This window comes from Phycomyces blakesleeanus, assembly GCF_001638985.1.
Source record: "Phycomyces blakesleeanus NRRL 1555(-) unplaced genomic scaffold PHYBLscaffold_7, whole genome shotgun sequence".
NCBI lineage: Eukaryota > Fungi > Mucoromycota > Mucoromycetes > Mucorales > Phycomycetaceae > Phycomyces > Phycomyces blakesleeanus.
In genome coordinates, this window is record NW_017265140.1 from 351,691 (window position 1) to 363,897 (window position 12,207).

The window sequence follows — 12,207 nt, forward strand, 5'->3', positions numbered from 1 at the left end:
CAATACTACTAATCAATGTGGCAGACCTACTATCTTTTCCACTAATATACCGAAAGTGCGAGATTTAAATTGATTTTTTTATATTTTATTTTGCTCGAATTTTTACTTTGCATTTTTTTTCCTTTTCAACATAAATGAACATCATCTTGAAGTTATTTTTTAAGATGATGGTGAATCTCTATAGCTACTTTATAGGTCTAATTTACATGATTTGCTCTCTATTTTATTATTACCTGTTTTAATTTGTTAAAATAAAAGTATATTTTAATTATCAAAAAAACAAAAAGTTATTTTTTATTGCTTGTGAGAATATCAAGGGAAAAAGGATAAGAAAAATGAGTATAAGAGGTATTTACAGTTTGATATATCTCAATTTTCCAGCAGTACTTTTCATGTCTTCACTAAATATATAGTATGGTGCGACTACTTTATATTTGGTTGAGTTCACAGCAGTTTGGACTAAACCAACTTGGTTTTGGATATCATTAAGACTGATGACTACTAATCTTTGGTATATAGAGGCTCTCTCTAGAGTTACGACTGGAATGGAATAGTTATAGTCTGTGGCCGAGTGATCATTCATAACACTTACCAACACAAGAAACTGCCTGCAGCTTTTATCATGAGGTAAGATGTTATGGGTAAAATAAAAAATCACAGAGCTAACAAACCAGTGGATTTTACTAAGATTTGAATTAAAGTAATTAGAAGCTTCATTCTATATAGCTTTTTTTTATGAAAAACTTACTTTTGGTATATGGCATGGAATTGTATGTAGTGATTGCCTCGCTGGAATTCAGATCTTTTTCTTCTGTACATTTCAGAGCCATAGACATGGCTACTGATTAAAGCGCAAGCTGCGATTTTGATTGTATTCATGGTATATTGTGGGTCAGTTGAATGGGAATTAGATTTGGTATAATAAATTTGTAGTTCCTTGGTAAATGTGGGTAAATCGGTGAATTCTTTTATATAGGGTATTGATTCAAATGGACTCCACAGCTGGTGGTTTTGGTTGTGTGGTGAAGGGAGTGGAAGTTCCAGATAATTGTCGAGGGATGTTCGATATGGCTTTATAAGGTCCAGCTGCTGTTCTATGTTGAATGCACAATTCAGATAACCACGTATTGCAAGTCTTTCAACCAAGTTCCTGGCATTTTTACCAGAGAATACCCTACTTTTGATCAGTTTTGAGTATCTCCCAATCGTTCTCTCCATGGATCTAGTGCTATAGACCCTGAGATTCCCCATTTTTCTTGTTATATAACCAATGTGGGTCAAGTAGTGGTTTACTGGAGAAAATACACTTATGGACAAGTTGTTTTTGCTGATCTCGGCTTGCAAAAACTGGTGTCAAATGCTAAAGTGACTACAGGTAAAGAAAGGTAAGCATCAGTATTATTCTTATTTTAAAAAATAAAAACTAGAGAATATATTAAAACTTACTTTTCCATTTCAACAATTAGCTCCTCATTCAAGTTCCATTGCAGTGAAATAGAACAACCTTTCACCAAAGCAAGAAGTGCTTTTCGAGTAGCAGCTTTTGAGAAAAGAGGTACAAGGAGAGTAGGGACTGCATACAATAGAAAATCAATATAATCGATTGCTCTCGCACCTTCAGTCTTAAGGATCAGATTATTTCAGCTGCCTTGAAATGATACAGGGATTCTTGATCGTGACAGTTCGATGCATTGACCGGCTGATAATACATCTTTTTTTGGCAATGAGAAGGTGTATCAATCTTTTAGCAAATGAGATCCTTCAGCATTTTTCGAGTAGTGGCTATTGGTAGTTGTAGTAGTATTTGATAATACTATTAGCTTGTGGATAAGCTTCCCTATACCATTACCAATTAAATGCATCTCATCCAGACCATAGAATGAAGACCCAGTAAAGGTAGGGAGCCGAGCAAAGATGTTGGACTCTTGAATGCTAGTATTCTATATATGTATATATAAAGTAATTATCAGTACAATGGGTTTATTTTTTAAATATTTCTCTCTTTTTCTTGCAGTGATTTACTTACAGGGTTGCCATTAACAAAGTCAATCATTGGCCTTAGAGGAGCACGACAGTTTTTAAAGTACATGCCTCTACCTCTTAAGTGGGTTTCACCTAATACTTCACATACGCAACATCCATATCTGGAATTATGACCTTTATGATGACAATACTTTGTAACCTATTTTGCCGATTTTGTAAGTCACCCTTTTTTGTTTTTTTTTTCTTCTTCCACTTACTTGAGAAATGTCTCCAGATGCTGTGGTGATCCAGACACTTGGTTGTTGGATTTATTACATCTAAGAACATATTCCTATTATTATAGTAAAACAGCTATCATTACAAGAACAAATGAATAATTTATTTATTTTACTTATGGTAAATCAATAAGACCAATAATTAATTACAGTAAGTACTGTAATTATGACAGCTCAGTAAGCACTGAGTTAATATGAGGACACTGCAATTAGATTAAATTATAAACATAGCAGTACCAGCTCTCTAATATCTAAATGAACTCAGACTTAAGAAATTAAGATGTGACTGACAAAGCAGATCGTGTTTTGATATAAAAAGGATAACTTTGTATTCTTTAATAAAGACAACCTATATACAGTCTCAAAGTATTCTTATATACGTCTCAATCTTTTTATTGTTGATTTTATTCTATAAAACTTCACAGATGCCATTACCATGTGGACTTTTGCTGCAATCCTTTCACCATCAAATTTTTTTATAATCAGTCCATATTTGCCTAAGCTAATTACTTCATCTATTATGGGTAACAAGAAAGAATCAAGATCTACAGGCTTTCCGGGTATAATGGCAAGTAGAATAAGGTATTCATTGGTATATCTTAAAAAGAGGAAAAACATGTAAGTTTCTTTTATGGAAATAATATTAATAAAACATCTTAAATGAAAGAAGCTAATTCTATTACCTTATCAATGGATCGTAATTTAAAATCATGACATGTACAATTGTCAATTGCTGTTTTGATTTTTTCTAGTTTACAAAACCATCTAAGAACAAGGCAACAGCAACATCGTCAGGAGACTGGAAAAAGTGTTGGGTTTTGAGGGCCTTATACTCTTCTCCATCAAAGTAATCAGACAACTCACTGGATATAAGCTGTCTGTTTGCTCTGTAATGGAGTTTCTTCCTTGTGTCACTGTTGCCGAGGAGTCTAGCCAGTCAATCGTCTAGTAACATCATCTTCATTGTCTTCACCGGGACCAAATGGGTGAGGGTATTATCTGTGGCCTCCATGAACCTCTTACTGCCACAGTGAGGGCATTCTTCTTTGTTTTGGGTATTATTATACAACCTACAGGCATTCATGCATATGACATATGCGTGAGCCTTTATTGCTGCTTTGTTCTTTAATAAGGTATTTACAGGTCCAGCCTGAAGTATTTCTGGAGAATACTCTATGGATTTATCACAATAGTTAGTTTTTTGAGATAATTAAAAAGAATTTGTTTGAGTATATTGTACCTTTTGAAAGTTTATCATGATCCCAAAATACCGTGTTCATTAGGTTGGCAAGCTGACGATGACACTCTGTAGATACATTGAATGAAGTGACAATATCATACAGCTCAATACTCAACAATTGTGAAGTAGTGAAGGTATTCTCAGTGAAGATATTATCATTGTATACATGTCCTTCATCACCAGCCTCAAAATTACAGAAGGCTTTGTAGGTTCTTGGTTTGAATGGGTCAAAAGGTATGTCTGTTAAACACAATTAGTATTCAAAAGATTGTTTTTTTTTCTGGTAGGTTAATATAAATGTTTACCTTCTGTCATATAGTCATCTACTGGAGGTGACAAATCTTCATTTTCCAAATGAACGTGAGTAGAAGAACTAGCAGAAAATGTTGAACCAGTATTTTGTTTATAGATTCGCTTATGGTTCCAGAGCTGTTTACTTGTAAAACAATCCAAGTTGCAAATGTCACAAATGTATGAAGAAATGTCATTGGGACTTCTTGCTCTTTTGTTTGATGGGTTCATTTTTATAAAAAGTTGGTGCTTGTGATGTGGGAGGTTTGTATACAATAATAAATGATATTATCTAAAGCTTCAAATAAATCATATATTCCTCTTTTTATACTTTTTTTTACAAACCGAGCAGAGAAGCTATTGCTGGTCAGCAACATAATTTTATTGGTCTTGTAATTGCATAAATTTCTCTCAGTTTGCAATCTTTTGTTCTCTTGTTATTTTTTCCATAAGTAAATGCCTTTCTTTCCACTATTTTTTCTTAACTTTATTTTATCTACGCGAACATATACAACATGAACAACATCTCTGAAAACATAAATCTGAGCACAGTGAGAACTGTAGTTCGTGAACTTTCTGATATTCGGGCTTCGGTTGCCAAAATTGCAGAAACTGTTACCAGTCAGCAACAGTTTATAAGAGAAGACATATCACACAGTTTTCATGCAGGTAATGCAAGCATAATATTTTATCTTTTATATAATAACATTTACTTATAAAATCACTTTATTAAAAGGTGAACAAGTGCTACACAAACCAGAATGTCTTACTTAGTAAATCATCCAGATGATAGAGGAGTAAGACATATTCCTGCTACGATGACTGAGGCCTGTGTTGGTTTTATACCAACAAGAACCAACAAGACGCCAAGTGCAACTTCCAGGATTAATGCACTCATAAATTTTCTGTGGAAGAAGCAACAGGGAACGGATGTTAACGTATCCGCAGAAGAGCAGAAGCTTATTAGATTCCAGTTCCACATGTATACAAGGCAATGCTGATGTATCATGCGTGAAGATGACATTGTAGAGACGAACTGGGGAAGATTGAGTAGTCAACAAAAGTTGTACTACTCCTTGAGACTCGAGGAGTTAATCTTCTTGAACTATCAGTTCGCTCTACACAAATGCAGAGGTCGATGGGCTGCTGCTCTTCTTCTTCAAGAAGTGATGAAGGCTGAATGCCAAATGGAGAAGCGGCGAATCATATGTATTATGTTTAGTCTCATGCAAGATATTGCATTAATACTTTTCTTTATAAAAAAATATGTAGGCAAAGTTGAGTGGAGAAGTTCAAGAAGAAGAGTTGAGGTATGTATAGATTGTTCAAACGTAAAACTTAATACACTGACTAAACTATATTTTATATGTAGCCTTGGTGGGGCAGAAAGTAGTGTGGCATCCTCACCACCAAGAAGAAACATGCGGAGCCGTCGTGTTTAATTTTTTTTGAACTCCACACCTACTGAGATTTTTTTAAACTCAATGTCCAAGCTAGATTTAAAGTTGGCCTGACTAAAATTTCCTAAAGCGGAATATGAAGTGTCCGCTCGAATTTACCGTGAATGGAAAAAAGGATGGATACAAAAAATCTGAAAAATGGGGGGTCCAATAATTGCAATTATAGGGTTTCAAAAAATGTTTAAAAAAAAAATGTTTCAAAAAAATGTTTTTATTTTGGTTTCAATAAAAAATAGTACTAGGATTACGCGTTCTATATACTAGTAGCTAGTCTAGTGTAGCAGCCTCTCTTATGCAATAGATTGGGAGATAGACATGGTAAAAGTAAAGAAGAACGACTATTAAACAGAAACAGTATTAGTGTTATGACCTTTGAAGTAAATAATATGGTAAATTACCTTTTTATACTAGACAGACAGTGATATATGAGACTTACCTAAAGAGATGAGGGTAAAGTTATTAACAAAAGTAAAGGAAAAGACTGCTTGTTTAGTTATGTTAGGAGTAGATACCTTATAATACCACGACAGACAGCTTGGCATAGTTTGAAGTAACTTCCTAATACAATCTCATGTTGGAATCTCCATAGAATCTAATAAAAAATATATATTAGTATCAATATGAAGTAGGGCATAATAAATATATTACTTACTGAGAGTGTTCAGTATGATGGACGCTATCATCTTGTTAGATTACGCTTGAAACTTACCTTTCAGTCATGAGAAAAAAAAAGAAAAAGAAGGAAACAAGTAAACAAAAAAAAATTAGCTCACATTATTTCACATGATTTTTTTAGCAGTCATTTTTTGCATGATTAAAGATATGGTACCTCAAATTAGTTTACGCTTTTCTACATCTTTCGTTCCAAAGATTTTTAAACATGGAAAATCACTTCACAACAAAGAGGAACACATTCCTCACACCAACGGCTACAGACAACCGAACATTTGTGTGCACTGTCTGCGAAACCGAAAGAGTGTTAGGGTCCTTGCAAGGCCTCAGAAGACATTATACGAAAAAACATCCAAACGAAATGGGGGAGTATGAGAAACTTGTAAAAAGAAGGTAAGTTAATCCTAAAAGTAGGATGAAAAATACTATGTAATGTAAAGCTGAAATTGAGCATATCTTAACATTAGACCTGCTATGTTTGATGGCCCTTCTTCTTCTGCAAGCACTGCCACTGCCACTGCCACTGCCACTGCCACTGCCACTGCCACTGCCACTACCACTGCCACTACCACTGCCACTACCAACCTGAACAGTAATAATGAACCTGCCGCAATGGGATTTATTATTGAAAACCCTCAGGACACATATGGCCATGAAATCTCTGACGAAGACGAATATAGTGATGATCACATTCTATCATAAGTAAAAATTAGTAATGCAATATTGAAATAGATAATAACCTGTTTTTTTTTTGCTGAACAGTGATTCATCAGATGACTATGATGAGACCACTGACGACGAAGACACGGACACCAGAGTAGAATATGATAGCCAGGATCATATCGCTAGAATGGCAGCAGAAATGAGAACCTTCCAATCTCTTTCTCATGCCATGAATGTCTACTCGAACGAAGACAGCAGCAGACAGACATCGTACCGGCCCGATGACTTTGCTGACATTTTTACTGGACCCACCCGTCCGTTTAAGTCGAAAGTAGAGTTTATTTTACATGCTCTCTTCTACGGCGATGAAGATCTTGCCTCAGAAAGATCTATCAAGAAGATCATGTTTGCCATGAAGATGGTCTTGGACGTCCGTGAAGAATCTGGAGTAGCACTGGATTTTCCGACACCAAATGCTGTGATTAACTATCACAAGCAGAAAAAGAACCAGATCCCTGTTTTTCCTACTGCCAGTTTCGATGTTGTGAACCAAGACAATGAACGACATGTACTTTGGATGAACAAACCGTCCGATTACATCAAGTTTACCATGACATGTCCCGGAAAATCATCTCAAATCTCGGCCCTTCCTGACTTCACGGAAAACCAGTGGTTGAATCTCAACCAAGGCGAAAAGTGGAAGGAGAACACATTGCTCCAGCACCCAATGATCACTTCAAATGGAATGGACTACTGGGTGGGTGATGTTGTCAAAGTCCAAGGCTCCCTGAACCGGTATCTCCTTGAGAAGTTCTTCACCAAGGACGGATCCATACTTGCCAATGCGTTCCAGGTTTATGGTGGCCACGATCCTCGGCTGAACCATCCTGATGATACACACTTCCTGCGGTTTGGAAACTCTACGAACTTTGCTGTCTCTACCCTGAAGTATACCATTGAAGTTGATAGGATTATGTCTACTGTTCAAAAAGACAGTGATCTTTTCCTCAGACGTGGTTTCTCTGTTTCTTATTGCCCTGCCGAAATTGTCACCTATGCTCTTACTGGTGTTCAATCTGACTTGTGGCTCAACAAATCCCGTGTTGAAGAATTCAAGAGAAGACTTCCAGGCTCTGGTTTGATGAAAGTGGTTGTCTGCCCACTTAATCTCTATTCCAACGATACCTCTGGTAATTCAACAAAGCAGTACAACAAGTATGACAGTTACTTAATGTACTTTGCTGCGTTGCCACTTGAGACGAGAAACAAACGAGAAAATGCTCTTTTCATTTGTACCTCGAATCATACACTGAATGCCGTTGAGATGTTGCCCCCTATCATCGATGACCTTGTTAGGCTGGAGAAAGGTATTGAGATGTATTCTGAGGATCATGGTGAAGTAGTTCTTGTCGTTGCGCCCCTGTTGCTCTTTATGGGTGACAACCCTCGTCAATCTCAGCTTGCCATGCATAAGGGAACATCTGCCAAGAAGTTTTGCCGAAAATGCCTCATACCTTCGCCTCATATTGAACAGGGTTCCATCCCTGACGCTCCGCCGTATTCTCCAGTTGACCACCGTGGGTCAGAAGAAAGAACGAGGGATTTCTTGTGCGCCTTTGCCAATGCCGATTCCCAGTCAGAGCTATATCTCAATGGGTGCGAATTGAGTTATATCAAGAATGGAAGTGAGGAATTTCTTAGACTCGAAGCCTTTGACCCTACCAAAGACATGCCTGTCGAAATTCTCCACATTATTCCTCTTGGCCTGACGAAATACTTGATGACTTTTCTCTGGAAACAGAAGATGCTGACTACAAGTGAAAAGGGGAGACTCCAGGAAGCTCTAAACTCTTACAAGTCTTGTAAGAGTTACAGCCGAACATTCAGGAACAAGCTTTGCCACACTGGTTCGTTCGTTGGACGCGATTTCAAGGAATTGATTCAAGTCCTGCCTGGAATTATGAGCAAGCTCTTTAGTGACAAACCATCGGCAAGTTTGTTCATTAAAGCCTTGCATGCATTAGGCCACCTGTCGTCTTTGGTGTACATGCGTGGAGTCGACCGGTGCTTCGACTACTATATTGCCAAGATAAAACACGCTGTCACTGATGTAACGGATCTGCTTTTTCAACTGGATGTCCAGATTCTCCAAAAAGGATTTTCTAAGCAAGACTTCACGTTCAAGCCAAAGGTCCACCTTCTGCATCATATCACTGACGACATTGTTCGTTTCGGTTCTGTGCTGCAATACAAAACTGAAAACGGTGAACAGTTCAATAAGTTCATCCGCAAACATTTATTCAAGACCAACCGCCATTCCACCTCTTGAGACGTCACTACAAGATTCGGCAAGCAATTCATCTGTCGGCATCTTTGTAATGGAGGATCGTATGTCGTAGAGAAACCAGCTGGTAATGGAACAAGATCTGTGAGAAGTTCAATTGGTGATTTTGTCAAGCTAGCCCCTGTCAATTTCCCAGGCTTTAATCTCCATTTCTTTGGTTCTCGTGTCAACAGTGACAATTCCGGGTTGTCGACTCCCACTTTGTGCGATACACTTGCAGGTGTTTTTCAATCAAATGGTCAATTATTCCTTGGTCAGGTAAAGATCGTTCAAGCAAGAGACTCTGCAGACAGAATGAGGAAGGCGTTCTTTATGCAAAAGTACCAAATTGTTCCGAACAGCAATGTAAATTGCATCTATACCCCAGCTGTGGTAACGGACAATTACAACAACATTGTGGTTCTGCCCCTTGGAGGCCTGGTTGAAGTCAACAAAGATGACATCAACATCGTTCAGGCTGTTGATATTCACTTGTCCGTCGGGTCTTCCAATAACCAAAAGTTCCTCAACGTTGCAAAATTCAGCATGTTCTGGTGGATGTTGATGAACATTGCAAAAATCTATTAAAAAAAATGACTTATAAAAAAAAAAGTATTTTTCCCAATGGGGTTCGTCCAATAAAATCTCTTCTTTTCCAGCTCTCTTCGCTTCTCCCCCCATTTCAGATTTTTGTACCATCTAAAATTTTATCATGACACTTAAAACATTACACTAATCTACTTTTGGCTCATTTATATCAAATTCGTACACCCAAATCTGAGCCTTAACAGGTTCAACTTAAAATTGGAACTCTAAACCAATAGAAACAGCTGTACCGTTAGAAATTACCATAAATGAAAGAAATGTCAGTAGGTGTGTCCTTGTTATTTCTGTCCTCCACAACAATAAAAAAAAATTCTCTTTACAATCACCCTTTTTTTTAATAAATGACAAATCAACTCATTTCCTCTACTTTCTTCTATTGCTTTTCCTGTAATCACATTCAAACAACATGCACCGCTCAAACTTCAAGACACTCTTGATATAAAATTACTACAATTGTGCTTTGATTAAAAAAAAAGACTAATGCAACTAGAAAAACACATTTTTTGCAGTTTTTTTTCTTTCAAGCAGCTACAATATAATATGCTCTTGACTTACTTTTACAAAATACAGCCAATTTAAGTTACTGTCTTGTTAAACTGATACTGTATAGGGCATACTAAACAATCTGATCAGCTATTAATGAGTAGGTACTTCTAATTACTTTGGGCATGTGCTGCAGTATGGTAGCTACCAGAAAATCTTCAAATGCAAACAAATTATAAGAGAAAGCTTACTAGGCTATGTGTATTTACTTTGTATATTAACTTATTTTTGTAGATTTTGTCTTTATTCACAATTACTTGAGGCTGTTAATGAGCATACTTGAGGTAATTACAAAAAAAAATACTTTTAAGTACGTATATTCATAGTATTCTTTACTTTAGCTTTATACAACACTGGAATAAGATTGTTTGAATGTTCTTTCAATAGAAAAGCATCAACAATTATAATTTATAATGAAGAATCCCGTCATCCATAGCTGATATATCTAAAGGTATGTATTACTCGTATAACTAATATATGAGTTAGTATATGTGCAAGATATATTGCTAGTATTATTATTAAGCTTGTATATGAATATACATCACTATATGCCATGTTAAAGACATAGTATACCATATTATATTATATAGTCCATCATATAGTTCATTGTATATTTCTATTGTATATTCTGTTGTATATCCTACTGCGCAGCAAGCGTATGAATAAAAATAAAATCTACCAAATTTACCACCAATTTTTCCATATATGGATTTACTACCATACTTTTACTACCAATTTTTCCATATATGAATTTACTACCAATTTCTCTATATACAGATTTACTACCATACTTTTACTACCAATCTGTTTGAAACTAAGCTAATCAAACATACTGCTTTACTATTCAGTAAATTAGTGGCAATACCACTATGATTAGTGGCAAGCATAGCTCATTTACCACTAATTTTTTCAATTAAGCATAGTGTGGTTGGCCACCAAAATTTCTAAAAAATTAGTGGCAGAACCACACACAAAGGCGGCGTGGCAATACCACTATGATTAGTGGCAAGCATAGCTCATTTACCACTAATTTCCCCTGCTTTAGCGTAGTGTGGCCAGCCACCAAATTTCATGCAAATTAGTAGTATTGCCACACCAATTTCATTCATAGTGACATGGCATACAAAACTAAGACTGAAAAAGATATATTATTCAAAGTAACAGTACAAACATGAATTTCAATTATGTGATGTCACCAGAAGATGAATACAAAAAGATAGTCCAAGATGCACATCTATTTGAATACTTTCGTGCGGAATATATTGTCAAACTTATCTACAAAAACAGGGTGCATTAGATGAGTATAATGAAAGATGCTTTAGAATCTGTAAAAGAATATACATCATGCCAGAAGTATAACATAACAAGAAAAGAATATAACCTCCTTAGACTCATATATGCATACATACTAGGATATCACTGTGCTATAGACTTAGCTGATTTCTTAACACATACTGACAATAGAAATATATATCTGTTTGTCTTAGTAGATGTATACATACATTTTTATTTATTAAGAATCATATCAAATAAATAATCAGACACTATAGTCATAACTCTAGTACAAATATTTGGGGATTTTAGTTTTTCAAAAATAATACAGTCTGATAACAGTACATAATTCAAAAATGAGTTAATAACAAAACTAGTGAAAAACTCATTAATAGACCATTGACTACCAACATCATATCACCCTAGAGCCAACGGCATAGCAGAAAGAAAGGTACAAACATCTATCCAAGTTGTCAAGGAGGTAGTTGAAGGAACTGGAAAAGATTGGGACTACTATCTACCAGTATCGCAATTGGTCATAAACAATAAAATATGAAAACAATTAAACATAGCGCCATTCTCATTTATGTTTCTTGCAAACATCAATGAATTTAAAGATTATTAAGAACGAAAATCAACCTCTATAGCCTCAATGCAAAATGATGAGCTGTTAAGAAGGATTGACTAAATGGCAAAAGTCGTATTTCTGTCATAAAAGAAAGAATAGATCTCATAACAAGAACACAAAAAGAAAAGTTTGACAAAAGCCACACTATGACTAAAATTGAAAATAATAGCTATGTAATAATAATACTACCAACAAGAAGTAGTAAATTGGCACCAGCATATTAAGGAACATATACTGTAATAAGATAAACA

General features: G+C 35.7%; 3 protein-coding genes across 3 annotated transcripts; 2 read left to right on the forward strand and 1 right to left on the reverse strand.

The window, feature by feature from the left end:
- Positions 1–352: 352 nt before the first annotated feature.
- Positions 353–4,020, reverse strand: PHYBLDRAFT_64218 (hypothetical protein; the record flags this gene model as incomplete). The annotated part of the gene is made up of 13 exons (XM_018441257.1): positions 353–683; positions 749–1,255; positions 1,447–1,573; positions 1,844–1,940; positions 2,027–2,099; positions 2,132–2,182; positions 2,241–2,314; positions 2,694–2,856; positions 2,942–2,991; positions 3,016–3,187; positions 3,212–3,431; positions 3,499–3,738; positions 3,804–4,020. The coding sequence occupies 13 exons, from the start codon at positions 4,018–4,020 to the stop codon at positions 353–355; spliced, it is 2,322 nt and encodes a 773-aa protein (XP_018293331.1).
- Positions 4,021–4,304: 284 nt separating this feature from the next.
- On the forward strand, positions 4,305–5,231 carry PHYBLDRAFT_143550 (hypothetical protein; the record flags this gene model as incomplete). The annotated part of the gene is made up of 5 exons (XM_018431012.1): positions 4,305–4,458; positions 4,564–4,771; positions 4,844–4,955; positions 5,062–5,099; positions 5,162–5,231. The coding sequence occupies 5 exons, from the start codon at positions 4,305–4,307 to the stop codon at positions 5,229–5,231; spliced, it is 582 nt and encodes a 193-aa protein (XP_018293332.1).
- An 898-nt stretch (positions 5,232–6,129) lies between these two features.
- On the forward strand, positions 6,130–9,495 carry PHYBLDRAFT_143551 (hypothetical protein; the record flags this gene model as incomplete). Its single annotated transcript, XM_018431013.1, has 4 exons — positions 6,130–6,314; positions 6,389–6,600; positions 6,695–8,848; positions 8,915–9,495. 4 exons carry the CDS (start codon positions 6,130–6,132, stop codon positions 9,493–9,495), a joined length of 3,132 nt encoding a protein of 1,043 aa, XP_018293333.1.
- Positions 9,496–12,207: the final 2,712 nt, after the last annotated feature.